This window comes from Cervus elaphus, chromosome 15 (assembly GCF_910594005.1).
Source record: "Cervus elaphus chromosome 15, mCerEla1.1, whole genome shotgun sequence".
NCBI lineage: Eukaryota > Metazoa > Chordata > Mammalia > Artiodactyla > Cervidae > Cervus > Cervus elaphus.
Window position 1 is genome coordinate 73,977,723 of NC_057829.1, and position 27,243 is coordinate 74,004,965.

The window sequence follows — 27,243 nt, forward strand, 5'->3', positions numbered from 1 at the left end:
TGTTCTTAAACTGGATTATAAGATATCAATTAGAGGAAACTTAGATATAAAACTTTGACATTTCCTAATAAGACCCGTGGGGAATTAGTAAATACTATGTTATAGATGAATTAGAAATGGGCTGTAATTTAGCAGCAGAATGATAAAGTACTTCTATGTGATACTTGAAAAAGGAGTACTGCAAATAAATTTGTTGCTATTTTTGCTTATTATTTGACTTATATTTCCTGCATTACGTATTTCACATTAAGCATTAGGCATATTATAATTGAAGGCTATATCTTTTACCGACTAAAGAATATATAGGTCAGGTTTGCTATTCCTGTCTTCTGAATTTTACGTTGTATCAAAGTTGTGTACTATATATCTTTCTGGAAATTTTTTTTTTTAACACAGTAGTTAAATTTTGTATTTTACTAACTATCTACTCTGACTTTTAAAATATGAAAAATTTCTGTCACAAGTTGACCTATAGTGTGCTTCAAGTATTGGAGTGCTCTGAAATGTAATGTCAACCAGCACAGGTAGAAAAGAACATGAGTAAGTCTAAGAAACTAACTTATGTTCTAAAATATGTAGTTGCATTATTTTAACATAATGTTTCTTCTGTCTTTGGCACATCATCTTTAACTCAGCAAATCCAAAGTTCTAATGTATGAAAAGCATATTCTAATTGCAGAGGGCTCTTCAGCTTTTGAGATGTTGGTAACATATGTGCTTTTTGAGAAAATATGATGTTCCCATTATCAAGATTTAAAGAACTAATTAGATTATTTCACACTATGTATCTCATTCCAACTTTTGTAAAGATCATAACTGGTCACAGAAAGTAGTTAAAGGTTAAAGTTTCTTCTACTGGAAATAGTGAACATACTGCTTGAAGCTAAACCATTACAGGTGACCTTGAAAGAGGGTATGATTTTTCCCTATGTGAAATGAACCTGAAAGACTACTATGAAGTATTTTGGAATGTCTATCTTCTAATGTTCATAGCACTGTGAACACACAATTTAAGCATCTTATCTGCCCTCAAACAGTTTTTAAATCCTGCAAGTTTAGTTATTTCACCATTGACAGATAAATCTTTTTTCTTTTAGTTTTTCTAATGCCTTGTAGGTAAAGTAGAAATGATGTGTTCTGACATGGGTAATGCCTAGAATTTGGAGTTAATTTCATCAGTTAAATTTGGGCTTTCTCTGTTTCCAGTTTTGTGTTGTACAACACTGCCTTCAGGACTTTCACAATTTTGCAGATAGTTTTTAAGTTAACCTTTAAATTTTGTTATGTAAGTGTTTCTTACTAACTAGTTTCATACTCACTAATGTCATAGACCTTCTACTGAGTGCTGTGTGTGTCCCAGTCTGTGAAGTTACAGAGATAAATAAACTGTTTCCTACTTTCAGTAAGTTCATGGTTTGTTGCATGAAGGGGACAAACAGTAGTTAATTGTTTTGCAGTGTGACAAGTGCTTTGGTGGCAGTATACACTGAAGAACTCAGATGAATTAATTCAGACTGCATGTATAATCAGCTGTGCTTACTGAAGGATATAACCTGAGCTAACTCTTGAGGAATAAGTTGGATGGAGGGTAGAAAAAGCACAGAAGTTAAGAGATGTTAAGGTCCATTTGGAGAATTGCAGGGAATAACAATTTGGAGTCCGTCTATGACCTAATGTTAATATTTTAAGTCATACAGTAGGCTTTCATTAAAGTTATTATTTTTAGAGATTGTATGCCTTTTGTGCCTCATTTAATCTGGGGCTTGAACTATGGATCTGCACTGATGTTAGGAATCTGCTCCAAATTATTATTTAAAATTTTTAACTAAGTATATTTTCATAGTTAAATAGAAGAACATATCAGCCTAACGTGAAATAATTCTGAAGCATGGAACTTGGATAATGATAAAATGTTTCAAAATCATATTTAAATATATTTTTCTCATATCATACTTAAATATATTTTTCTCAGCCTTTATGTGTCATGTTAAGAGTAACATTTATGAATTTCCTTCCTTAGAACTCATGGTGAGTTATTTTGCAGATATTTAAAATGCACTCTTCTGAGAACATTGAAAGTAGCCTCTTTCCATACTTCAGAGTGCCACTCTTTGCTTAAAAGTCAGACTGTATGATCAGTAGTTATATACTGGTAGCCTGCTATAAGTCTTTGTATGCCTTTAAAAGTTTTTTAAGATTTAAAAGTTCTCTGAACTTGACTATTAAAAAGTAATTTTTCATGCAGTGTGATTTAATACTTGAGGATGAAATGAAGGAACTTCAGCCCTCCTAGAGTGCCATAGTTTCCCATTTTAAAACATTCTCATATTTACCTTTTTTTAATCCTCCCTGTTGGGGCTTCCCAGATAGCAGCTGGTAAAGAATCTGCGTGCAATACCGGAGACCCTGGTTCTATTCCTGGGTCGGGAAGATCCCCTGGAGAAAGGGATAGGCTACCCACTCCAGTATTGTTGGGCTCCCCAGGTGGCTCAGACGGTAAAGAATCTGCCTGCAATGTGGGAGGCCTGTATTTGATCTCTCGGTTGGAAAGATCCTCTGGAGGAGGGCATGGCAACCCACTCCAGAATTCTTACCTAGAGAATCCCCATGGACAGAAGAGAGTGGCGGACTATCGTCGATGGGGTCACAAAGAGTCGGACACGACTGGGCAACTAAGCACAACAGTCCTTCCTGTTATTTTCATTATAGGAATCTGAGAAATTCCTTTTTAAATGTTTCACATTTTAGCAATTCCCATATAAATGTTATAATGTCTCACTTATCTCAAGGTTATTTTTTAGGAAACTAAAACTTTCTGGTGTCATCTCCTTGGATACAACCCCATGCTCTCTTCACCTGGCTAACCTCCTAATTGCTGGTCAGGCCCCAATATCACATCCTTGGGGAAGCCTTTGATCTCTAGTTAGATTCTCCTGTTTTAAACGTCTCCCACCTGTTATTTCCTTTTTATAATACTAAATCATTTTTGTAATGATGTGTTTAATGTCTTGTCTTTTTTGCATTACTGTAAGCTTCATGATGAGCATCAAGTATTTCTGTACTCTTTACTACCATTTCTCCAGTACACAATGTCTTGACCTTGTAAGGCTTCTAATAGAAAATTTGTTTAGGGCCCCCAGACAAACAGGCCACTAAAAAGGACAAAGATATCATAGTGCTTTTGCTCTTAAATACATTTTCTGCTCTTAGAACCCCCTAGGCCTTAACTGAGGGATCTTTAAAATTTTATAATGTACAATTATTTTAAAGTTTGGTAGCCAAATGTAGAAAGGGACTAGGGTGCTCCTAGAGGCCATATGAAAGTTGAAAATAAGAGCAAGGGTAAAGTACTTAAAAAGCAGACGTAAGGCATTAAAAAATATAGCAGTTTAAGGCAAATTAATGTGATAAATACTTAAAATCTTTTAAGATGCCATTTGTTTTATATGTAGAATAGTATCGCAGAAATGATAATGTAAGATCATGACAAAGATATTAATTGCTGTTGGTAAATTTTGATAATGACACAGGAGCAGGTATTATATTTCAGAAAGGTTTCCATCTAAAATGATAACAAGTTTTAATGTTAGACTTTTGTTATTGGAAAGATTTGCTTAATGAGGTGAAATATAGTAGGTATTAATAATATTTGTGAAGTAAAATTAAGTTGAAGAATATGATTAAAAGTCCTGATTTAGTGCAGTATATTATTACTGCCTTAAAAGCATTTGGATTTTATACCTACCATGTGTTTCTTTGTGTCCTGAGGTAAGAAATATGTAAAACTGAGTAACAACATGTTTATCAGTTTTGAATGAAAACATCCCTGTTGCAATGATATGTCAAAATGACATAAAACAACTTTTAAACTGTTAAAGAGAGTAGTGGTTTAGTTGCTAAGTTGTGTCTGACTTTTGCGATCCGATGGACTGTAGCCTGCCAGGCTCCTCTGTCCATGGGATTCTCCAGGCAAGAATATTGGAGTGGGTTGCCATTTCCTTCTCCAGAGGGTCTTTCTGACCCAGGAATTGAACTTGGGTCTCCTGCATTGCAGGCAGGTTCTTTACCAACTGAGTTATGAGGGAAGTCCTTAAAGACAGTTTTATTGTTTATTTTTGGTAACCTAGACTGGAAAAATTAGATTGGAGGTCATAATTACTTGTTTTAGAAGTCTGTAGAATGTAGCAGCTTGGATGACCTGAAATATATTATTTTTAATTCAACTTTGTTTTTTATGTCTTTTGGGATAAAGAATTTGATATTTCACTTAAAGGGCTTTAGTTCTGGTTCACATAAATTTATTTTGTCTTAGTTTTGTAATCTGTTGAGTTCTCTGACTATATAAGGATAGGTAAAAGAGCTAGTTATTTTTTATTTTGTTGCTAAAACAAATATTGGTTTATCTACCATGTGTTAATTACAATTTTAAAATCATAGAAATGGGATACTTATATACCAGGCAGCTTAAAATAGTAAGGTTTTATGATTTAATCTTGAAAACATTTATTTCTGTACTTTGGAAGTAGGGATTTGAAATTCTTAATACTAGAAGTATGGCCTAGTTTCAGAACACCCACTAAGCAACTGTGGAAACTCAGCATGCTAAATGGCTTATAGTGCTGCAGTATTTTTTAATTTATCCCACCTCCTGTTATATAATAGCTTATAGTAGTACACACAGAACATGAGTATTTAGGACAAGAACAAAGTATGTTGAAGGTCCAGAACGTGAGACTGTGTTGGGCTTTGGATTGGGCAGGAAAGACCTCAAGATGATAAAATAGAATGATGGTCAGTGGGTGAGTGAGTGACATAAATCAGTTGATGTTTTAGGTTGCAAATAAGGCATGAAAAGCAAAAATTGTTTTGGGGCTTGAGAACAATGATTCTTTAAAATGGAGTCACAGTTTTTGAAACAAGCACTTAAAAATTCTATTAAAATTTCTTAATATTTTTATTTAAAAAGTTTGACAACTCTTGTGAAATTGTCATGATGCTTGTGTACAGGACTTAAGTATTTCAATGTAAATAATTTTATTCATTTCCCCCAGAATGTTGTGCAACCCTAATGTTGCTGCATTGTGTCAGACCATGAGAAACAGATAGTGAAACTGATTAGAAACTAACTGGAAAGTATGAGACTAGTTTATATCTGTTGTTCAGGACAGTATACTGTCAAGACATTTGTAAAACATACTTTTTACCAGCTTATTTTGTTAATTTAAAAAGGTACTGTGTTGATCTACACTAATTATTATTATCAGACAAATGGATTTTAGAGTTAAATGTTTCAGTTTAAAGATTTTGTGATATGAAAAAGCAAGGACTTAATAAATTTGCCTTTAAAGTCAGCTATGTAATTTTTATAGAGTTAGCTCTGTGAGTAATGCTTTAGTGCATAACTAATTATCTACATGCAAAAATAAGCTTATCTGGCCTTTTTTCAACTGGAGCTCACTTATACCTGATATTTCCACACACACACACACACACACACACATTATGCTAATTGATACTTTTATAATGACCCTGTAGTAAGATCTTGAAGATTTTTGTTTTATTAAAGAAAGTTAAAATTAAGTTTCATATAATTGAAGTTGTAGCATATCCCTTCTCCAGGGGATCTTCCCGACCCAAGATTTAAACCAGGGTCTCCTGCATTGCAGGCAGATTCTGTACCAGCTGAGCCACCAGGGAAGCCCAATATGTTCAAATTCTTTGCAAATGAATAATCCACAAAGGTAGATCATGTGTAAAAATAAAAATCTTTTTTCTGACCATACCATTATCCAGCTTTTATAACTAACAATTTGATAATATTTGAGTTGCTTTAAGTATGGCCAAATAATGTTGTTGTTTTTTGCTGGCATAATTTAAATAAATCAGTTGCTACCTGCAAATTACTAAATGATTTACATTTTTATGATGTAAGAATTTTTTACATTAAAGCTTCTGTAAACTATGTGTGACTCATATTTTGCAATTATAGTCTCACAGTAGTAGATACTACATCTAACCAGTTGGGAACTGGTTAGATTTAATATGTTAGATTACAAAAAAATTAAAAAAAATATATATATTCAAATCTATAAGCATGGGCTGCCTTTCCATATTTAGAGTAGGTTCTGATGGGAGAAAGTCTTTGTTAACGTTAAGTTAAATTGGGCTTGACTATTCCATGTTTTTCTTTTGATGTTGTATGAGGAAGAGTTTTGCTTTGGGGTATTTTTAAAAATGTAATACAGAGATAATGAGATTATATTATTAAGGCCCCAAATACAATGTAAATCCTGTTTTAACAGCTGTTAGGATGAGTAGACAAATAACTAACTGAGCATACTGGTCTTCATCTAAATAGTCTAAAAAGTGAACTATATGAATATGAGAAAAACTTTGTTTTATAATAAAGGCAACTTATTCAATACTGACTCTTAAATGTAATATACCTGCCTTGAGACCATGATCCTCTAATCTTGATATGTGTAGTAAATTTATTTTTGTTTATATTTTTTTCCTGACAGTTTCTGATAGTTTACAGAATGAGTAATGGACAGACTTTATGATCAGATAAGATCTAGTGAAGGAATGTGTGGGTTTACACATACAAAAAGCAATTTTTAAAAAATTGCTTTAAAAGTTTTTTAAAATTAAAAGATTAATTTTTAGCTTAAAAGTACTGAAAATCAAATTCTAAGTTGAAAATACTTTTTAAATACTGTAGTCACCTTAGTGCATATAACCTAAGCTATCAATTACATTTTATCTCGTTTGCTTTACGCTGATAATTAGGTAATCAACTTTTTGATTTATTGCCAATTAGCCCATGTTAAGTGAAGAGTAAAGTGTTCTTTGAGAATACTTAGGTTCTGTGTGACATGTTTTGAGTTCCTGGGAAAGAAAGGCTGTTAAAGCAAATATCCACAAATCTTTTTTTTCTTTTTTAGACGGTGTGGCGTACGGACTTTTCAGATTAAGTTTGATCAAGATATGACATTAATTATTATATCTTAGTTATATTGAGACATTTAAATTCCCCCTATCCCACCTCTTCCTTTTATTTTGCTGGAGAATCTTACAATTATGTATATAGTGAAGTGTGTTGTACAAGAAAGCTGTAATCTCATTTATGGCTTGACTTTTAGGTTGAGTAAACAGATTTTCAGTTCTTTGCTCAAAACTTTTGTTTGCTCAGAATCAAAATTACATAATAAATCTTGTGCCTTCCCATAAGAAGGAATACCAGATTTCTTGAAAAACTCTCATGTATTTGTTGCTGTATAAAAGTTAGTTTCCCTGTGTGTTAGTCCAAACTATTTCATTTTGCCTCTTTAGCAGAGTGGGGAAAATGAATTTAGAGATGCTGTGAGTTGTGCACTCTTGCCTTGATTCTAATTAACATGGACTAATATAGAACAATTTATTTATTTACAGCTATTTCTTTAGCCCACATGAAAATTAACTCTTGCATCATGTTCATTCATGCTGCTTAGGGCAGTGTTTTTCCATTTCTGAACAATAACGTTCCCTTGAACATGTTAATTTTGGGTACTTTCTCAATCTTTGGTCTTCCAGTTTAGAAGATTCCTTTTTTTACTTGAATTACAAAAATACATTGCTTTATGTGATTTGGAGGGGAGAGAAGTTTATTTCTTTCAACTAGTAAAAGAATATAAGGAGCATTTCAGATCTGTATAAACAAAGAAAATAGTTGAAATCTTGCCATTTTAGTTACTCATTAAAAAATCTGAGTGATTTAGAGTTAATTTTAAGTAGAGTATAAGGAGTACATAGAGTATATGCAATGAGACAAGATTTTTGTCTTTGCTTATTGTTCAACTGGTTTCAGCAAGTGTTTACTACGTGCTTATTGTGTGCTTAATAAAAAGTTCACAGTATCTTTGAAGTTGTAAAACACTTTAGAGTAATACTGTAGGAAGGCTGCTATTTAGTATGGTAGATAAAGCCCAAGTTAACAAATACTTAACAATTCTTTCAATAAATTAAACTGTTAAGTATTATTTTATAACTATTAGAATAAAACTGTGAAAAAGACAATAGGCTCCCTGTTTTCCCACTGCTTTAAATGAGGGAGTGAAATAGCTAATCTGACAAGTATGATACAGTGTGAAAAATACTCTGATAGGGGAAGTTTTAAGTGGGAGCACAGAGAGGTGAGACAGTATTCAGAAATGCTTTTGAGTAGTCAGGAAAGACTTCCCTGATCTTTAAACTGAGATCTGAAGGGTGCAGGGAGCTAGCTCAGTGAAGAACTGTAAACCTGTTTCTATTGTTGTTGTTCAGTTGCCCAGTCATGTCCAACTCTTTGCAGCCCCACGGGCTGTAGCATGCCAGGCTTCCCTGTCCTTTGCTATCTCCCTGAGTTTGCTTAACCTCATGTTCGTTGAGTCGATGATGCCATCCAACCGTCTCATCCTCTGTCACCCCCTTCTCCTGCCCTCAATCTTACCCAGCGTCAGGGTCTTTTCCAATGAGTCAGCTCTTCGAATCAGGTGGCCAAAGTATTGGAGCTTCAGCTTCAACATCGGTCCTTCCAATGAATATTCAGGACTGATTTCCTTTAGTACGAACTGATTTGGTCTCCTTGTTGTCCAAGGGACTCTTTAAGAGTCTTCTCCAACACCACAGTTTGAAAGCCTCAATTCTTCATCGCTCAGTGTTCTTTATGGTCCAACTCTCACATCCGTACATGACTGCTGGAGAAACCATAGCTTTGACTAGAAGGACTTTTGTCAGCAAAGTGATAAGTATAAATATACTGATAAATATAAATATATAAAATATAAATATTTTATACTTTATACTGTCTAGGTTTATCATAGTTTTTCTTCCAAGGAGCAAGTGTCTTTTAGTTTCATGGCTGCTCTCACCATCCACAGTGATTTTGGAAACCAAGAAAATAAAGTCACTGTTTCCATTGTTTCCCCATCTATTTGCCATGAACTGATGGGACCAGATGCCATGATCTTAGTTTTTTGAATGTTGAGCTGTACGCCAGCTTTTTCACTCTCCTCTTTCGCTTTCATCAAGAGGCTCTTTAGTTCTTCTTTGCCTCTTGCTATAAGGGTGGTGTCATTTGCATATCTGAGGTTATTGTGATATTTCTTCTGGCAGTCTTGATTCCAGATTGTGCTCCAGCCAGCCCAGCATTTCCCATGATGTACTCTGCATGTTAGTTAAATTAGCAGGGTGACAATATACAGTCCTGACATACTCCTTTCCCAGTTTTGAACTAGTCAATTTTTCCATGTCTAATTCTGACTGTTTCTTTTTGACCTGCATATAGGTTTCACAAGAGGCAGGTGAGGTGGTCTGGTATTCTCATCTCTTTCAGAATTTTCCACAATTTGTTGTGATCCACACAGTCAAAGGTTTTAGCATAGGCCATGGAGCAGACGTAGATGTTTTTCTGGAATTCTCTTGCTTTTTTTATGATCCAGCAGATGTTGGCAGTTTGATCTCTGGTTCCTCTGCCTTTTCTAAATCCAGCTTGTACATCTGCAAAGTTCTCTGTTCTTGTACTGTTGAAGCTTAGCTTGAAGGATTTTGAGCATGACCTTGCTAGTATGTGAGATGAGTGCAATTGTGAGGTAGTTTGAACATTCTTTGTCATTGCAGTGACCTTTTCCAGTCCTGTGACCACTGGTGAGTTTTCCAAATTGCTAGCATATTGAGTGCAGCACTTTAACAGCATCATTTTGTAGGATTTGAATTAGCTCAGCTGGAATTCCATCATTTCCACTAGCGTTGTTCATGGTAATGCCTCCTAAGGCCCACTCCAAGATGTCTGGCTCTAGATGAGTGACCATACCATCGTGGTTATCTGGGTCATTAAGACTTTTTTTGTACAGTTCTGCCACCTCTTTGTAATATCTTCTGTTAGGTCCATACCGTTTCTATTCTTTATTGTGCCCATCTTTGCATGAAATGTTCCCTTGGTATCTCTGATTTTCTTGATGAAATCTCTAGACTTCCCCACTCTGTTGTTTTCCTCTATTTCTTTGCATGCTTCACTTAAGAAGGCTTTCTTATCTCTCCTTGCTATTCTTTGCAACTCTGCATTCAGATGGGTATATCTTTCCTCTTCATTTGCCTTTCGGTTTTCTTCCTTTCTCAGCAATTGGTAAGGCCTCCTCAGACAGCCATTTTGCCTTTTTGCATTTCTTCTTCTTAGGAATGGTTTTGATCACTGCCTCCTGTAGAGTGTCACAAACCTCCGTCTATAGTTCTTCAGGCATTCTGTCAAATCTAATCCCTTGAATCTATTTGTCACTTCCACTGTATAATCATAAGGGATTTGATGTCATACTTGAATGGCCTAATGGTTTTCCTTAATTTCTTCAGTTTAAGCCTGTTTTTTGCAATAAGGAGTTCATGATCTGATCCACAGTCAACTCCTTGTCTTTTTTTGTGCTGACTGTATGGAGCTTCTCCATCTTCAGCAGCAAATAATATAATCCATCTGATTTTGGTATTGACCATCTGGTGATGTCCATATGTAGAGTTGTCTCTTGTGTTGTTGGAAGAGCGTGTTTGCTATGACCAGTGCATTCTCGTGGCAAAACTCTGTTATTCATTGCCCTGTTTCATTTTGTACTCCAAAGCCAAACTTGCCTGTTACTCCAGGTATCTCTTGACTTCCTACTTTTGCATTCCAGTCCCCATGATGAAAAGGACACTTTTTTTTTTGGTTTTAGTTCTGGAAGTTCTTGTAGGTCTTCATAGAACCGTTCCAGTTCATCTTCAGCATAGTGGTTGGGGCATAGACTTGGATTACTATGATATTGAATGGTTTGCCTTGGCAACGAACCGAGATCATTTTATGCTGGTTTCTGATCAAATAAAATAGCTCATGTAAAGTCTTAGGGACAAGAGCTAGCAGGACTTGGGGGATTGCAAAGAAGTGTATGTGACCAGAGGACAAGGTGGGGAATTTTGGAGTTGTGGCTGAAGTCAGGGGCCAGATCATGAAAAGCTTGAGAATTATTGCTAAGAATTTTGGATTTTATCCTGAGGGCTATGTTTGTGGGACCACCCCCTCTCCCATCCAGGTGTTTTAATTTGGACAGTTGGTTGATTAGATTTGAGTATTTGAAAAGAAAGAAAGAAAGTGAAGTCGCTCAGTCGTGTCCAACTCTTTGTGACCCCATGGACTGTAGCCTGCCGGGTTCCTTCATCTATGGGATTTTCCAGGCAAGAATACTGGAGTGGGTTGCCGTTTCCTTCTCCAGTGAACCTTCCTGACCCAGGGATTGAACCTGGGTCTCCCACATTGCAGGCAGACTCTTTACCATCTGAACCACCAGAGAATCCCTGAGTATTTGAAAGATTACTCTAATTACAGTGTAGTGATTAGATTAAGAATAAGGTGGGGAGTGGATGCTTGAGACCAGTTACAAAGCTATTACAGGAGAATGTTCAGTGTACCTGGCTCAGGGTAATGGCATTGAGAATAAAGAGAAGTTGAAGAGTCAGGAGTAATTTTATGGGAAGAACGAGTAGGATTTAGTGATAGGATATGAAAGATGAAGGAGAGAGAGGAGTCAGCATGACTTTAGGATTCCTGCCCCCCTCCCACTCTTTAGTTGATCTCTTCTTAGGTTTCGTCTCTTTAACGGGAAGCCTTTCCAAGGCTCGTAAGTGCCTTTGTGCTTCAACAGCTCTTACCACGCTCTTTTTGCCTTTACACTTGTTTGTTACTTTACAGGTAAGGATAATATGCTTTATTATGATTGCATACTTGGCACCTTGTGCAGTTCATGGCATTTAGTATGTTTTAAATGTTGACTGAATGAAACTATTATTTATGAAAATTGAAATATTCATAATTGGAGAAAAAGCTGGTTTCTGAACTGCCAGTATTCAAAAATTTGGTTTTGTAACTTCAATATGAATCAGATCACTCCAGGCACTTTTGAATATCTCTTGTAAAAGCAGTGTACATCAGCGTTCAAATCTGAAATATTGGCTATATTTGGTTCCTCATGAGCTATTGTGGACTAATTTAAATGGGTTTGATTATTATGTTGCCCTCCTCTGGTATCATATATTAGAGTTTTCTTTGTCAGTTTAAAGATAACCAAACTATCATTCTCTGTTTCAAAATGAACATAGCTTTTTCTTTCCCCCCTCACTGATTGTAAAAGGAGGAAATTCTTCTTGTATATATTTAAAAAAATGATACAAAGGTAAATAAAAGTGAAAGCCATTCTTATAACCAAGGATAAGCATTGCTATCATTTGATTAAGACTTTACAATTTATTTATATATGTATATATGAACAGTATCATTAAGTTAAGAAATTGAGACAGGAAATACTTTATATAATTACCTATATGTATGTGCTCACACACACACACACACATATATATCCTTCATAGGAAGAATTCTCATAACTAATTACAGCTAAGTAACTCAGTAGTAGTGGAATGCTAAACTTAAATTCCTGCAACAGATCAGGCAGGTAACATAAATGAGTGAACTCAGTAGGGATTATATATGAGATTGTTGGGTTGGAGAGCACTGTGTGGGCACAACTTCTGTTCGCCACTAGTTTTTGTCATTAATAAATGTTGACCCAGTGGTGCCCAGATTTAAAAATTTTTTTTAAATGAGAAGTAGTAGTCTGAATTTGTATGTGAAACTTCCATCGATTGCTACTGCTGCTAGGTTGCTTCAGCTGTGTCCGACTCTGTGCGACCCCACAGACGGCAGCCCACCTGGCTCCTCTGTCCCTGGGATTCTCCAGGCAAGAATACTGGAGTGGGCTGCCATTTCCTTCTCCTCCAATGATAAAATGTTGGCAAATTAAAAAAAATTAAAACCATGATGAGTATTACACATAATGTAGCTAAGGTCCGTATTTTGCCTGAATATCACAAACAGTGGAAGAATGGAAAGATTTCTTCACCGTCACTAATTAAAAAAATATAGATTAGATAATATGTCATTTTTCATACATAATGTTGATAAAAATGAGAAAGAATAATGATTGTCAAGATTGAAAGAGTGTAGATTTATGCATTCTCTTTGGAAGAAGACGGTTTAGAACTACTTATACATGTTTTAGTGCTTCCCTGGTGGCTCAGCCGGTAGAGAATCTGTCTGCAACGCAGGAGACCAGGGTTCAGTTCTTGGATTGGGAAGATCCCCTGGAGAAGGGAATAGCAACACACTCTAGTATTGTTGGTTAAAAATTCTATGGACAGAAGAGCCTGATGGGCTACGGTCCAGAGGGTTGCAAAGAGTTGAACACGACTGAGCAACTGACACTAACATACATATTTCAAATGCACTTTAGTTTTGACCAAACAGTTCTGCTTTCAGGACCCTGCCTTATGGAAATACTGGTTCCTGTATATAAAGATTTATGTTCAATGAAGCATTATTTGTGCTCCCCATCCCCCCTGAAGGCAAATAGAAATAACCCAAATGTCAGTTGATAAGAGAATGATTAAGTAAATTATGGTGTAGTCATACCACAAATTATAACAATGAAAAGGAATGAAGGATGTCTGTATTCTTGTGTAGAAAGAGTCCATAGTTTGTTGTTGGTATTGTTCAGTTGCTAAGTTTTGTCTGACTCTTTCTGACCCCATGTGTCATTCACTGTCCCCCAGAGTTTGCTCAAATTCGTATCTGTCTGAGTCAGTGATGCTATCTAACCATCTTGTCTCAGCTGCCCCCTTCTCCTTTTGCCTTCAGTCTTTCCCAGCTTCCAGATCTTTTTCAGTTGGCTCATTGCATCAGGTGGCCAAAGTATCGGAGCTCAGCAACAGGCCTTCCAGTGAATATTCAGGGTTGATTTCCTTTAGGATTGACTGGTTTGATCTTGCAGTCCAAGGAACTTTGAAGAGTCCATAATGTACTGTTTTATCATTTACGTGCAAAATTGTAATTTTATACCTAAATTTATGTGTGTATGCTATCATTTTAAATGTCTGAATGATAACTGCATTGTGTGGCACCATAATTTATTAACACTGTTGATGTGCCTGTAAGTTATTTCTAATGTTTTGGTATTTATATGCACTTTACTTTGAACACTTTTTTGACATTTGTATTTGTAATGTTGTCTCCAAAGATAAATTCCTTTTGTATATTATACAGTAACATATTAAATATCTGAGCTTTCATTGATACTTTGAAGAAATACATTTGTCTCTGAGAGTTTCCTGTTTGTAACCTTTGATCTGAGTAAATGTACCTTAGGCATAGTGGTCAGAGAACTGGTAGAAAAAAATGGCACTGTGTTCAGTTATCTTAGATTCCTTAAGATTTTTAAGGGTAATTTAAGTACTGATTTCTGTCTGGTCAATATATGCTTATGATAGAGTCCAAAAGATACAGACACATGCAGCAAATCTTTCTTCTACTCTGAGACTTCTGCCTAGTTTTCTTTCCTACAAAACCACTATCAGTTTTGTGTGTACCTCTGTATTTTGTACATATAAGCATATATTTATATATATATATTTTCCCATAAATGGTAGTACAATATGCTGTTCTACAGCTGGGTTTTTCTCACTTATTTATAATTAATATTTTTGCAGTGCTTTGTATGTTCTAGAGCCTATTTTAACAAGCATTTTAATACTTATTACTAATCTTCATCACAATCTTCATACCACATCTTGAGAGGTATGTAGTATTATTTTATCCTCCTCTTACAGAGAAATTAACTGAGGCATAGAAACTAAGTAAAATGCTAGGTAGTTGGGGAACTGGAAATTGAACTCCAGCAGTCTGTCCACAGAGTTCTATTACCCAGAAAGCTTTACTGTCTGTTGCCCATGTAGGTTATTTGAATATATTATTGTTTACATATAGTTCTACAGTGAATATCCTTGTGCCAATGTAATCCCTATGTTGTTTTGAACATATGGAGTCTGCTTGTATTTCATTTTCATCCTTTCACATTTGGGAAGGATGAGGGTGAATCTAGTATACACAGTTATATTTTATTTTGTGATCTAATATCAGACTTTTTCCTTTAATGAGTGTGTTTCGTTCATCTATGTTTATTATAGCTCTATGCTTATTTCCTTGTCTTTTATAACTAAGAGATTAAGATGCAGATCAAGCTATAACTATTGAGGTGTACTGAAAGGTATAAAGCAGCATAAAGTATTGTGAAAGTGAAAGTATTAGTCATTCAGTCTTGTCTGACTCTTCGTGACGCCATGAACTGTAGCCCACCAAGCTCCTCTGTCTGTGGAATTCTCCAGGCAAGAATGCTAGAGTAGGTAGCCATTCCCTTCTCCAGGAGATGTTCCCAACCCAGGGATTGAACCTGGGTCTCCTGCAGTGCAGGTGATTCTTTACCATTTGAGCCACCAGGGGAGCTCTGATATTTGGTAATAGTCATCTATGAAGCTGTCTGGTTCTGCACTTATGTTGGTTGAGAATTTTTTGATTACTGATTTGATATCATTCCTGATAATTAGTCTGTTCATGTTTTCTGTTTCTCCCTGATTGCATTGTGAGAGATTGTACATTTCTAGGAATTTGTCCTTTTTTTCTGTGTTGTCCATTTTATTACCATATGATTGTTCATATAGTAATCTCTTGTGATCATTTGTTTTTGTGATGTTGGTTGTAACACCTTTTCCATTTTTTATTTTATTTATTTGGGCCCTCTCTGATGAGTCTGCCTAAAGGTTTAGCAATTTTGTTTATCTTTTCGAAGAACTCGCTTTTAGTTTCCATTGCTTTTTTTTTTTTATTCTTTTGGATCTCTGTTTCATGTATTTTTGCTCTGATCTTTATGATATCTTTGCTTATGCTGACATTAAGTAAAAAGTGTGTATTAGTTGCTCAGTTATGTCTGACTCTTTGCAACCCCATGGACTGTAGCCAGCCAGGCTTGTGTGTCCATGGGATTCTCGAGACAAGAATACTGGACTGTGTTGCCATTCCCTTCTCCAGGGGATCTTCCTGACCCAGGGATTTAACCTGGGTCTCCTGCATTGCAGGCAGATTCTTTGCCATCTGAGCCACCAGACAATGGGTTTTGTTATTTCTTCTTCTATTAATTCTTTCAAGTGTAAGGTCAGGTTGTTTGAGGTTCTTAATGCTGCCGGAGGTACACTTGTATCACTGTTTCCCTCTTAGAACTGCATTTGCTATGTCCCATAGATTTTGGCTCATTGTATTTTCATTTATCTGGGTTTTTTCTTTTTTTTTTTAAATTTTGCCTTGATTTCTTCAGTGATCCATTGCTTGTTTAGTAGCATATTTAGTGTGTTTAGCCTCCATGTGTTTGGTTTTTTGCAGTTTTTTCCCTTGTTGATTTCTTTTCTCACATCTTGTGATTGTAAAAGTTGCTTGATATAATTTTAGTCTTCTTAAATTTACTGACAAATTTTTTGTGGCCTAGCTTATAGTCTATCCTGGAGAATGTTCCATATGTGCTTGAAAAGAACGCTTATTCTACTACTTACGGATGGAATGTTCTCTATGTATTGGGTTGGCTAAAAAGTTCTTTTAGTTTTTAAGTAAATGATATATTTTTCATTTTCACCAAGAACTTTATAGAACAACGTATTCACCATTTTGTTCCCCCTACCTTCTGCCTTTTTTCAGGCAGCTTCATATCCATCTTCCCGAAGCTTTTTATCTTTTTGAGCAAAGAACTATTCCAGGTGCCTTTTACAGTCTTCCAGGAAATTGAATTTTTTTCCATTAAGATAATTTTGTAAAGGCCGAAATTAATAGAAATCCAAAGGTGCAATGTCTGGTGACTATGGTGGATGAACCAGAACTTCCCAGCCAAACTGTAGCAGATGATATTTACTACTTTTGTCTTTTAACCTTCCTACAAGGTTTATCAGTCTATTATATATTTTCCTTTACCAATGAGACTTTTCCTTTTGTAATTTTCATATTTCTAGTTGTGGCCTTTCCTTTAACATTTCTTACAAAACTGGTTGTGTGGTGTTGAACTCTTTTAGGTTTTGCTGGTTTGTAAAACTTTTGCTCTTTCCTCCAAATCTGAATGAAAGCCTTGCTCAGGAGAGTATTCTTGATTGTAGATTTTTCTCTTTCATTTTTTAAAATATATCATGCCTTTTTTTCTCTTCTGGTCTGTGGAGTTTCTGCTGAAAAACAGCTGGTATTTTTATGTATATAACTTGTTGCTTTCCCCTTGCTACTTTTAATATTCTCCCTTTATCTCTTACTTTTGCTGTTTTAATTACCATGTATCTTTGATGTGGTCCTCTTTTGTTTGATCCAGTTTGGAATTCTGTGCTTTCTGGACCTGGGTGTCTTGTTTCCTTCCCTAGGTTAGGGAAATTTCCAACTGTTATGTCCCCAGATATGTTCTCTGTGTCCCTCCTGTCCCCCCGACCCTATACACATTTCTGGGATCCCTGTATGTGAATGTTAGTGTGCTGATATTGTCCTAGGGGTTTCTTAGACTGTCCGTATTCTTTTTATTCTTTTTTCTTTTCAACTTTAGTGATTTCCATTATTGATTTTAGCTCACTTGTTTATTCCTTTGCATCATCTAATCTGATGTTGTTTCCTTCTAATGTATTTATTTCATTTATGGTATTCTTCATCTCTGTTTGGTTGCTCTTCATATTTTCTAACTCTTTTAAATCTCACTGTGCTTATTCTTTCTTCTCCCAAGTTCTGTGAGCATCTCTAAGATCATTACCTTGTACTCTTGATCAGGTAGATTCCTTATCTCCACTTAGTTCTTCTTCATGGGTTTTAACTTGTTCCCCCTCATTTTGCCTGCTTTTGTGCTCAGTCGCCTCTGACTCTTTGTGACCCCATGGACTGTAGCCTGTCAGGCCCTTCTGTCCATGGGATTGTCCTGGCAAGAATACTGGAGTGAGTTGCCATTTCCTTCTCCAGGGGATCTTCCTGACCTGGAGATTGAACCTGTTTCTCCCGCGTCTCCTGCATTGCAGGCAGACTCTTAACCACAGAGCCACCGGGGAATCCCAGGTTCCTGCTTTTATTTCTGTTTATTCAATAGGTTGGTTACATTTTCTGATCTTGGAATAGTGGCCTTATATAGAAAATGTCTTTTAGGTCCCAGTAGCAAACTCCCCTGTAGTCACCAGAGATTTAAGTTCCAAAAATGTCCTCTGTGTGAGTTCTTTTGACCTTTGTGTTGTGGTGGGCTGCCTTCTGTGGGTACACGGACATGTGGGTGGCCTGGTTGGTGGCCAGGCCCCACCTTTTGTGGAGGCTGCTGGCAGCTGGCAGGTAAGGCTGGGTCCTGGCACATTTGACTCCATGGACAGAGGGTCCTGTGGTGGTGCTGGCCTGCTAGTGGGTGGGCTGAGTCTTTACAGACTGGCTGTGGGGCCACAGTAGTTCTGGAACTGATGTTGGCCCACGGGTGAGTGGGGCTTGTGCTGTCCGGTGGTGGGTAAGCCTGAGACCTGATGTTGGTGTGCCTACTGGTGGGAAGAGCTGGATCCTGGAGTCTCTGACTGTGGGGCCTCAGGGTCCCAGACTTGATGTTAGCCCACTGGTGGATGGCACTGAGGCCCAGGAGGTTGTAGTTTTTCTGTTTATCTTTTGGGTGTTTGAATTATATTAACTAGTGTTTTCTTCAAGAGCAATCATAGGAACAATATTCCTTCAGTTCTTACATGTTTAATAATATTTACCTGTTTTTATACTGAACTATATTGTTAGAACTCAGTATTCTTGGTCATATTTTTTTGTCCTTGAAGACTTTTTACAATTGATCTACTGTTTTTGCCACTGAGTTCCTCCTCCTGTTTGTTTTTAGGTAGCAGTGAGTTTGTATAGTCTCAAAGAAATTCTCTTTGAATCCTTGAAGTACAATAGTTTCCCCCTTTGAAATCTATGTTTTTCAATAATAATTTTAACCAAATTCCTTTAGATCAGAAATTAGCTAGCAGATACGTACATTTAGCATTAGAATACAGGATGGAGACTGAGTTAGGTTATAAGGTGAGTCAAATTTAATATAGCTAGAACTCCTCAAGTCTCTGAACATCCAGTTCCCCCCCTCACTTGTGTGAATAATTCTCTTTATCCTAGGTAAGAGAAAAATAGTTAAAAAATAAGCATGTACTCTTTTTAAATTTTGTATTGGCGTGTAGTTGCTTTACAATTTCTATAAATTTCTGCTGTACAGCAAAGTGAATCAATTATATGTACACATATATTCACTCTTAAGATTCTATTCCCCTATAGATCATTACAGAGTATTGAGTAGAGGTCCCTGTGCTACACAGTAGACTGTTTTTAGTTATCTGTTTTATATATGGTAGTGTGTATATGTCACTCCCAACCTCCCGATTTATCCCTCCCCCACTTCCCTCTTGGTAAAAATAAGTTTGTTATCTATATTTGTGACTCTATTTTTGTTTTCTAAATAGGTTCATTTGTACATTTTTGTTTTAAGGTTCCACATATAGACAGTATCATATGCTGTTTGTCTTTGATTTACTTCATTCACTATGACAATCTCTAGTTCCATCCATGTCACTGCAATGGCATTTTTCATTGTTTTCTATGACTGAGTAATATTCCATTGTGTAATATATATTACATCTTCTCTGTTGATGGACATTTAAATTGTTTTCATGACCTTACTAGGGTGAATAGTGCTGCAGTGAACATCGGGGTATGTGTATCTTTTTGAATTATGGTTTTCTCCTGATACATGCCCAGGAGTGGGATTGCTGGATCTTATGACACTATTACTAGAAGGGACTAGTCAGTACTAGTTTTTAATAATTAGTGCATCGGCTACAGATGTATGAGTCAGGCATGTTTCTAAATTGAGCTGTGTTATCACTTTCTAGTGGTCAGTTATTGAAACATTTATGTATTCTGTTAATGGAAAAGTGGAGCTAATTGGTTGTAGAGTTAAACTGTAAGGTACTGAATTAAAATTAATTTATAAAATATATTCTTTTTATCCTACTTTTCAGGAAGATAACACTCAGTAGAAAATAATTGAACTTGTTGAATTGAAAGTTATATGAATTATGCATTTAGGCATATAATAATACATTATTGCAAGAAATTTCTCATTTGAACACCAGATTTCTTAGCAAACTACTAGTGTGATCTATATGAAGGGAGAATAATTTTGTGAAGATACTTAGGTTTTCTATATTGGGTTTTTAATTTTAGCATTTCTTCAGACTATAGAAAGCAATCCTACCTTTTAAAATCTTGCTCTGTTAAAAATTTCCCTTGATTCCTGTGTCAATCCTGATTATTTACATGGTTATGTATAATCATTTAATATATTCTGAAATAGTATAGTGGTTAGGACATGGGTTTTGGAGTTGGAACTGTGTTCGCCTTGTGACTTAGTCAATTATGGTCTGTGTGATCTTTGACAAGTTGTTTGATTACTCTTGAGCCTTAGTTTCCTTATCTATAAATGGATGTTAATCTTCCTCTGAATTGTTGCAAGGACTTCATGAGATAAGAGCTAAAAGCATTTAGCACTGTGCCTGACAAGTAGTAAGTACTAAATAAACATTATCTGCTGCTACCTCTAGTGTTATTATTGTCAGACTCCCACCATACTGTTGGGCAGATAATTTAACTTCCATAAACCTTAGTTAACTCATCTGTTAATGAGAGTAACACTCCTGGGGTGCCTGCTTAACAGAGGGTTACTTTGGAAATCAAATATAATAGTGTGATAGTAGTTTATAAATTTCTCAACCTATCTGAACGGAGGTAGCAAGTCTTGTACCAGTAGGACTGGGCAGGTAAAAGCAGAGGAAATGGAGATCTGCTTTTTGGGAAAGGGTTTAACTGAAGACTTGATAACAGATTTGCTAGACTGAGGCAGATATAGATACATAAGTTCCTTTCCTGGTAAGTCAGGCTCAAAGTGCATATCTGTTTCATCAGTGTTCTCCATGTGGTATGTGTAAGATCCTAGATGAAGAATTTGTGGCAGAGTCCAAACTCATTTATCTCAGTATCCATGGCCCTTTATAATTTGGTCTCAACTTCAATCTCTTTACCTCATTCCCTGGCATTTCCTTTTCTTGTCTCTCTCTCTCTCATCACCCAGTATTTTTTTCCAGAGAGAGAGGTAAGCAGGTAAATGAACAGTTTGAGGGTGTATTCTTTTATTTTTTTCTGTCTTACACAGATTTGTAACTCTCACATTTATATTTTTATTCAAACAAAAGCCAAATTAATCATATTATGAAGTCATATTTTCAAAAAGTCTTTACTGGATTGTATGCCCATCAGCAGTCTATGAGAGTGTAAGTTTCTCTGTGTCTTCATCAGCACAGTTCTTTTTTCATTTTTTAATCAGTTTGATAGGTATTATTTCTCATTGATAAAGAAATATTCTTCTAATAACTAGAAGAAGATGGCTTTCTAAATCTTTCATACAGCCAGGAGAGGGCTCAGAGTTCATTTGCCCATTTGCTTCAAAATGAAAACATAACTTTGGACTCTACTGAAATCTACTTGTCAAACATTGGGTTAGTGTTCTACTTACTTGTCTTTACAATTGCAACTTAGAAGCCACCTTGGAACCACAGCTTAGAAACCACCATCCTAAATTTGATGTTTCTCAATCCTTTGTGTGTCTAAATGTATGTATGTATGTGTTCACAAACCATGCATATTAATTTGTATGTATTGAAACATTATGCAGATGGAACCATTCTTTATCATTCTGCAGTTTACATGTTTTCTGTCTTTTTACTTTATATTGGAATATAGTGGGTGAAACGGTTGTGTTAGTTTCAGGTGTACAGCAGATTGATTCAGTTATACGTGTATATATAGCTACTCTTTCCTGTTTAGGTTGTTCCATAATACTGAGCAGAGTAGATTCTTGTTGGTTATCCATTTTAAATATGACTGTGTGTACATGTCAGTCCTAAACTCCCTAGCTGTCTCTTTCCACCATGCTTCTCTGGTAACCATAAGTTCTCTATGAGCCTGTTTCTGTTTTGTAAAAAAGTTCATTTGTATAATTTTTTTTTAGATTCTGCGTAGAAGTGATATCATATTTCACTTTCTCCTTCTGACTTAATTCACTCAGTTTCTGAATCCATCCATGTTGCCGCTGCAAGTGGCATTATTTCATTCTTTTTAATGGCTGAGTAATATTCCATTGTATTATATATACCACATCTTCTTTATCCAGTCCTCCGTTGTTGAACACTTAGGTTTCTTCCATGTCTTGGCTATTGTAAGCAGTACTGAAATTGGGGTACATGTGTTCTTTTGGATTCTAATGCATGCCCAAGAGTGGGGTTGTAGGATCTTATGGTAGCCCTATTTTTAGTTTTTAAGGAATCTTTATACTATTCTCTATAGTGGCTATACCAGTTTACATTCCCACCAACAGTGTAGGAGAGTTCCCTTCTCTCCTCACCCTCTCCAGCATTTATTGTTTGTGGATTTTTCGATGGTAACAATTCTGACTGATGCGAGGTGATATCTCAATGTAGTTTTGATTTGCAGTTCTCTGATAATTAGTGATGTTGAACATCTTTTCATGTGCCTCATGGCCATTTGTGTATCTTCTTTGGAGAAATGTCTATTTAGGTCTTATACCCTTTTTTGATTGAGTTGTTTTGATGATATTGAGCCCCATGAACTATTTGTAAATTTTGGAAACTAATCCCTTGTTGGTCACGTCATTTGCAAATATTTTCTCCAATTCTGTGGGTTGTCTTTTTGTTTTGTTTATGGTTTCCTTTGTTATGCAAAAGATTTTACATTTAATTAGGTCCCATTTGTTCATTTTTGTTTTTATTTCCATTACTCTTGGGGGATGGATTGAAGAAGATATTGCTGCGATTTATGTCAGAAAGTGTTCTTCCTATGTGTTCCTGTAAGAGTTTTATAGTGTCTGGTCTCACATTTAGGTGTTTCATTCACTTTGTGCTTGGTTTTCTGTATGTTAAAGAATGTTCTAATTTCATTTTTTTACATCTGTTGAATAGCTATCCATTTACATTTAAAGTAATCATCAATATGTATGTTCCTATTACCATTTTCTTACTTGTTTTGGGTTTATTTTTAATAGGCCTTTTTTCTTACCTTCCTCTTTTATTCTCTTCTCTTTCGTTTGATGACCATTTTTAATTTTTAGTGTGTTTGGACTGCTTTTTCTTTTTGGTCTGTAGTTTTGGTTTTGTAGTTTTGGGATTTGTTGTTCCCATGAGGTTTTGATATAATAGTCTAATATATGTGCAAGGTTGTTTTAAGTTTGCTGGTCTGTTTCCCACCTAGAAAAGTTCCTTTATCATTTGTTGCAAAGCTGGTCTGGTGGTGCTGAATTCTGTTAGCTTTTGTTTGTCTGTAAAGCATTTGATGTCTCTGTCACATCTGATTGAGAGCCTTGATGGATACAGTATTTTTTTTTTTTTTTAATTTGTTTGGCTGTATCAGGTCTTAGTTGTAGGGTGCAGGATCTTTAGTTGTGACATGTGGGGTCTAGATCCTTTACCAGGGATTGAACCTGAGTCCCTGCACTGGGATTGCAGAGTCTTAGCCACTGGACCATCAGGGAACTCCTAGCATATTCTTGGTTGTAGGTTTTTTCCTTTCATCACTTTAAATACGTCATGCCATACTCCCCTTGGGCCTGCAGAATTTTGCTGAGAAATCAGCTGATAACCTGATGGGAATTCACTTGTAATTTATCATTTTTCACTTATTGCTTTTATTATTATTTTTTCCTTTAATTACTGTGTGTCTTGGCATGTTCTTCCTTGGGTTTATTCTGCCTGAGACACTCTGAGCATCCTGGACTTGGGTGACTGCTTCCTTTCCCATGTTAGGGATGTTTTCAGCTATTATCTCTTCAGATATTTTCTCAGGTTCATTCTCTCTCTATTCTCCTTCTGGAACCCCTATAATATGAATGTTGGTGCATTTAATGTTGTCCCAGAGGTCTCTCAGTCTGTCTTCATTTCTTTTTTTTCTTATTTTTTCTTTTCCATGGCAGTGATTTTCACCATTCTGTCTTCCGTGTCACTTATTCTGTTCTTCTACTTCAGTTATTCAGCTGTAGATTCCTTCTAGTGTATTTTTCATCTCTGTTTGTTCTTTAGTTCTTCTTGTTCAGTCGCCAAGTAATGTCTAACTCTTTGCGACCCCATGGACTGCAGCCCTCCAAGCTTCCCTGTTTTACTAACCCAGTCTGTCTTCTTTTATCTACTTTTCAGAATATTCTGCTAGTTGCTTCATGTGTTTTGTTAGGGTTTTAAGTTACAATTAATGTGAAAAGTAGAGTATTTTTCTAACTTGTATGGAATTATTATTCTAACTTGTATGAAATCAAAAGCCTTTTATTGTAATTTAAGATTCAGTATTGTAAAGCTTTCACATATGCATTTAAGGTAAGACTAAGGAATATATTTAGTATATATGGCTTATTGATGTATTTTTCTGAGTAAATAATTGTTAAATGTGATGATCATCATTCTAGTCTTATACCAAGAATAGATCTTATTAGCCTAGTGTCTTACTTCCATCTCCCCTTGTATTTTCAACCTTTGTGAGTCTTTTTGGTTAGTCATTTTTACCAGTGAACTTTGTCTATTTCTAAGAACCCTTAATCCTTCTCACTTTTAACTGAAAAAGCTACCTTTTCAGTTCCTAGAATATAGGCTTCATGGAGATTGCTTTGTTATTGTTTCTCAGAAGGGGTCCTTAGAGCCCCTTTCCTGATTTATTTGCTGTTTTCCATATGTATTTCAATCCTGTTTCTTGACTCCACTGCTCTCCATTCTCTCATTATTGCCTTTCAAGTCTTTCCTTTTGCTGAACCTATTTGCTAATTAGCTGCAGATACAGCAGTTTTACTGTAGTAGTTAGGCATATATAGGCAGTGTACCACCATTTTGGAATCTTAGTTCCATTACTTTGCCAAGATCACAAAGCTGGTTATTTAAAGATATTTCTGTGCCTCAGTTGTCCCTGTGTGTAAGATAGGGGTAAGGATTTATCTCGTAGGGCTGATAAAGAGTTAATGTGTGTAAATTCCTTGCAGTGGTGTTTGTTCATAGAAAGCACTTAGACATTAGCTGCTGTGGTGATTTCTCCCATGTTTCATCATTTTAGAATTTTGCACTTTGATTACTTGTTCCTATCTTACCTCTTCCTGTTAGACTGTAAATTCCTCAAAGTTAAGCCTGTTTTATGAATTTTTATAGTTTTTTAATGGGTTTTGCAAAGTAGAATGTGTTCAATAAATATTTACTGTTTCAAATCATAGGAAAATAGCAAAATTGTCACTAAAATTGTTTGCAGCACCAATTTACTTAGTATAAATTATAACCTAAAGTAATTTAATACTCTCTCTGTATTATATTTCAGGAATTCTAATGAATCATTGATTGACCAGCACCATTTTACCAGTTGGAATGAGTTACCAGAAATGGGCATAGTGGTTTTAGATCCAGCATGTAACAGATGGAGATTACTTCTTCAAGCCAACGCCTTTTCTGACTGTGTAGGATCTTTGTCTCTTCATCTTTGAATTTCTTTTGTTGGTAAATAAAAGGAGTTCATGTAGTTTTTGCCCTAGCTTGAGTCACCATGAGTAGTAGTTTAGGAAAAGAAAAAGACTCTAAAGAGAAAGATCCCAAAGCACCATCAGCCAAGGAAAGAGAAAAGGAGGCAAAAGCCTCTGGAGGTTTTGGGAAAGAGAGCAAAGAAAAAGAACCTAAGACCAAAGGGAAAGATGCCAAAGATGGAAAGAAGGACTCCAGTGCTGCCCAGCCAGGGGTGGCTTTTTCGGTTGATAATACGATCAAACGGCCAAATCCAGCACCTGGGACTAGAAAAAAATCTAGCAATGCAGAGGTGATTAAAGAGCTCAACAAATGCCGGGAAGAGAACTCAATGCGTTTGGACTTATCTAAGAGGTCTATACACATATTGCCGTCATCAATCAAGGAGTTGACTCAATTAACAGAACTTTATTTATATAGCAACAAATTACAGTCCCTCCCAGCGGAAGTGGGTTGTCTAGTAAATCTCATGACACTGGCTCTAAGTGAAAATTCACTTACCAGTTTGCCTGACTCTCTTGATAACTTGAAGAAGCTGCGGATGCTTGATTTACGGCATAATAAACTGAGAGAAATTCCTTCAGTGGTGTATAGGCTAGATTCTCTCACCACTCTTTACCTTCGCTTTAATCGTATAACTACTGTGGAAAAAGACATCAAAAACCTGTCAAAACTCAGCATGCTTAGCATTCGAGAGAACAAAATCAAACAACTACCTGCTGAAATTGGTAAGAGGCCTTGCATTACTTTTATTATTTATAGTATTTATTATGCTAAATAGTTTTGTTGATTCTTTTCCATATCAGAAAGTGTCTGATAACTTGCCTAAAGAAAAAACTAGTTTCTAGGTTCTGTCTTTAGCTTGCTTTAATCCGTTTTGTGATATTAATAGTCCATGGTTTGAGATCACTTTAGAGACCTCGAAAATGACTTAGAATGTAAATGCAATTGGGCCTTTTTCACACAAAACTAATCTACTTTCATTTTCATTGGGAAATAGTAAATTTGAAGCAGAAAAAAATTTTTGCCAAAGTTTTTAGTTGTTACCACCTGCTTTTAAAGTAATTACAGATAGCATTATGTAAGATGCTTTAAGGCTATATTTTCCCATTCTCTGACATTCTCTTTTTTCCCTGAAAATGTTTGTTTAAATTCACATCATTTTTCTACCTAATTTACCCCAAAAGATTGGCATATAAGAGCCTTGTGAAGAAGCTGGGTGGTAAGCAAGTTGAAGAAATTTTTTTCATTTTGAAAGTACTTACATGTTCACTAAAAACAATCTGAGGATGCCGAAAAGTACAGAGGCAACTATAGTTAATATAACACTTAGTATTTTGATAGCTTTCATTCTTATTTTTACACCAAAGCTATATGTACTAAAAAAAGGGGGAATGCTTTTAAAAGAATGGATAGTAGGATAAAAAATAGGAAATATACATGTGTAAACAAGTCAGTAAAAGTTAGTTGTTTGATATTTTTAATTAAAAAAAATTTTTCAGCAACTTTTGTAATATAGTAAGCTGTTGATTTACCAGATTTGAGAAATTGATAAAGGTGTTGTCTTTGTAGGCCCTTTTTATGAGAGTTCAAAAAATTGACATAAAAATTGATTATGCAACTTTTAAAGATAAGTTTCTTTTTTGTGGATGAAAGATTTATTCTGAATAAAACAGGTTTTATTTATTTATTTTTTATTTTATT

At 35.6% G+C, this 27,243-nt stretch overlaps 1 protein-coding gene across 3 annotated transcripts in view; it reads left to right on the plus strand.

Annotated features, from left to right (window-relative positions):
• SHOC2 (SHOC2 leucine rich repeat scaffold protein) overlaps positions 1–27,243 on the plus strand; it is an 80,875-nt gene that overhangs the window by 3,683 nt on the left and 49,949 nt on the right. For all 3 annotated transcript variants that reach the window (XM_043926838.1, XM_043926836.1, XM_043926839.1), the window contains exon 2: positions 25,343–26,267. In XM_043926838.1, coding sequence (XP_043782773.1) covers positions 25,565–26,267 — 703 coding nt within the window. In that variant the 5' untranslated portion in view covers positions 25,343–25,564. The remainder of the gene's footprint in view (positions 1–25,342; positions 26,268–27,243) is intronic.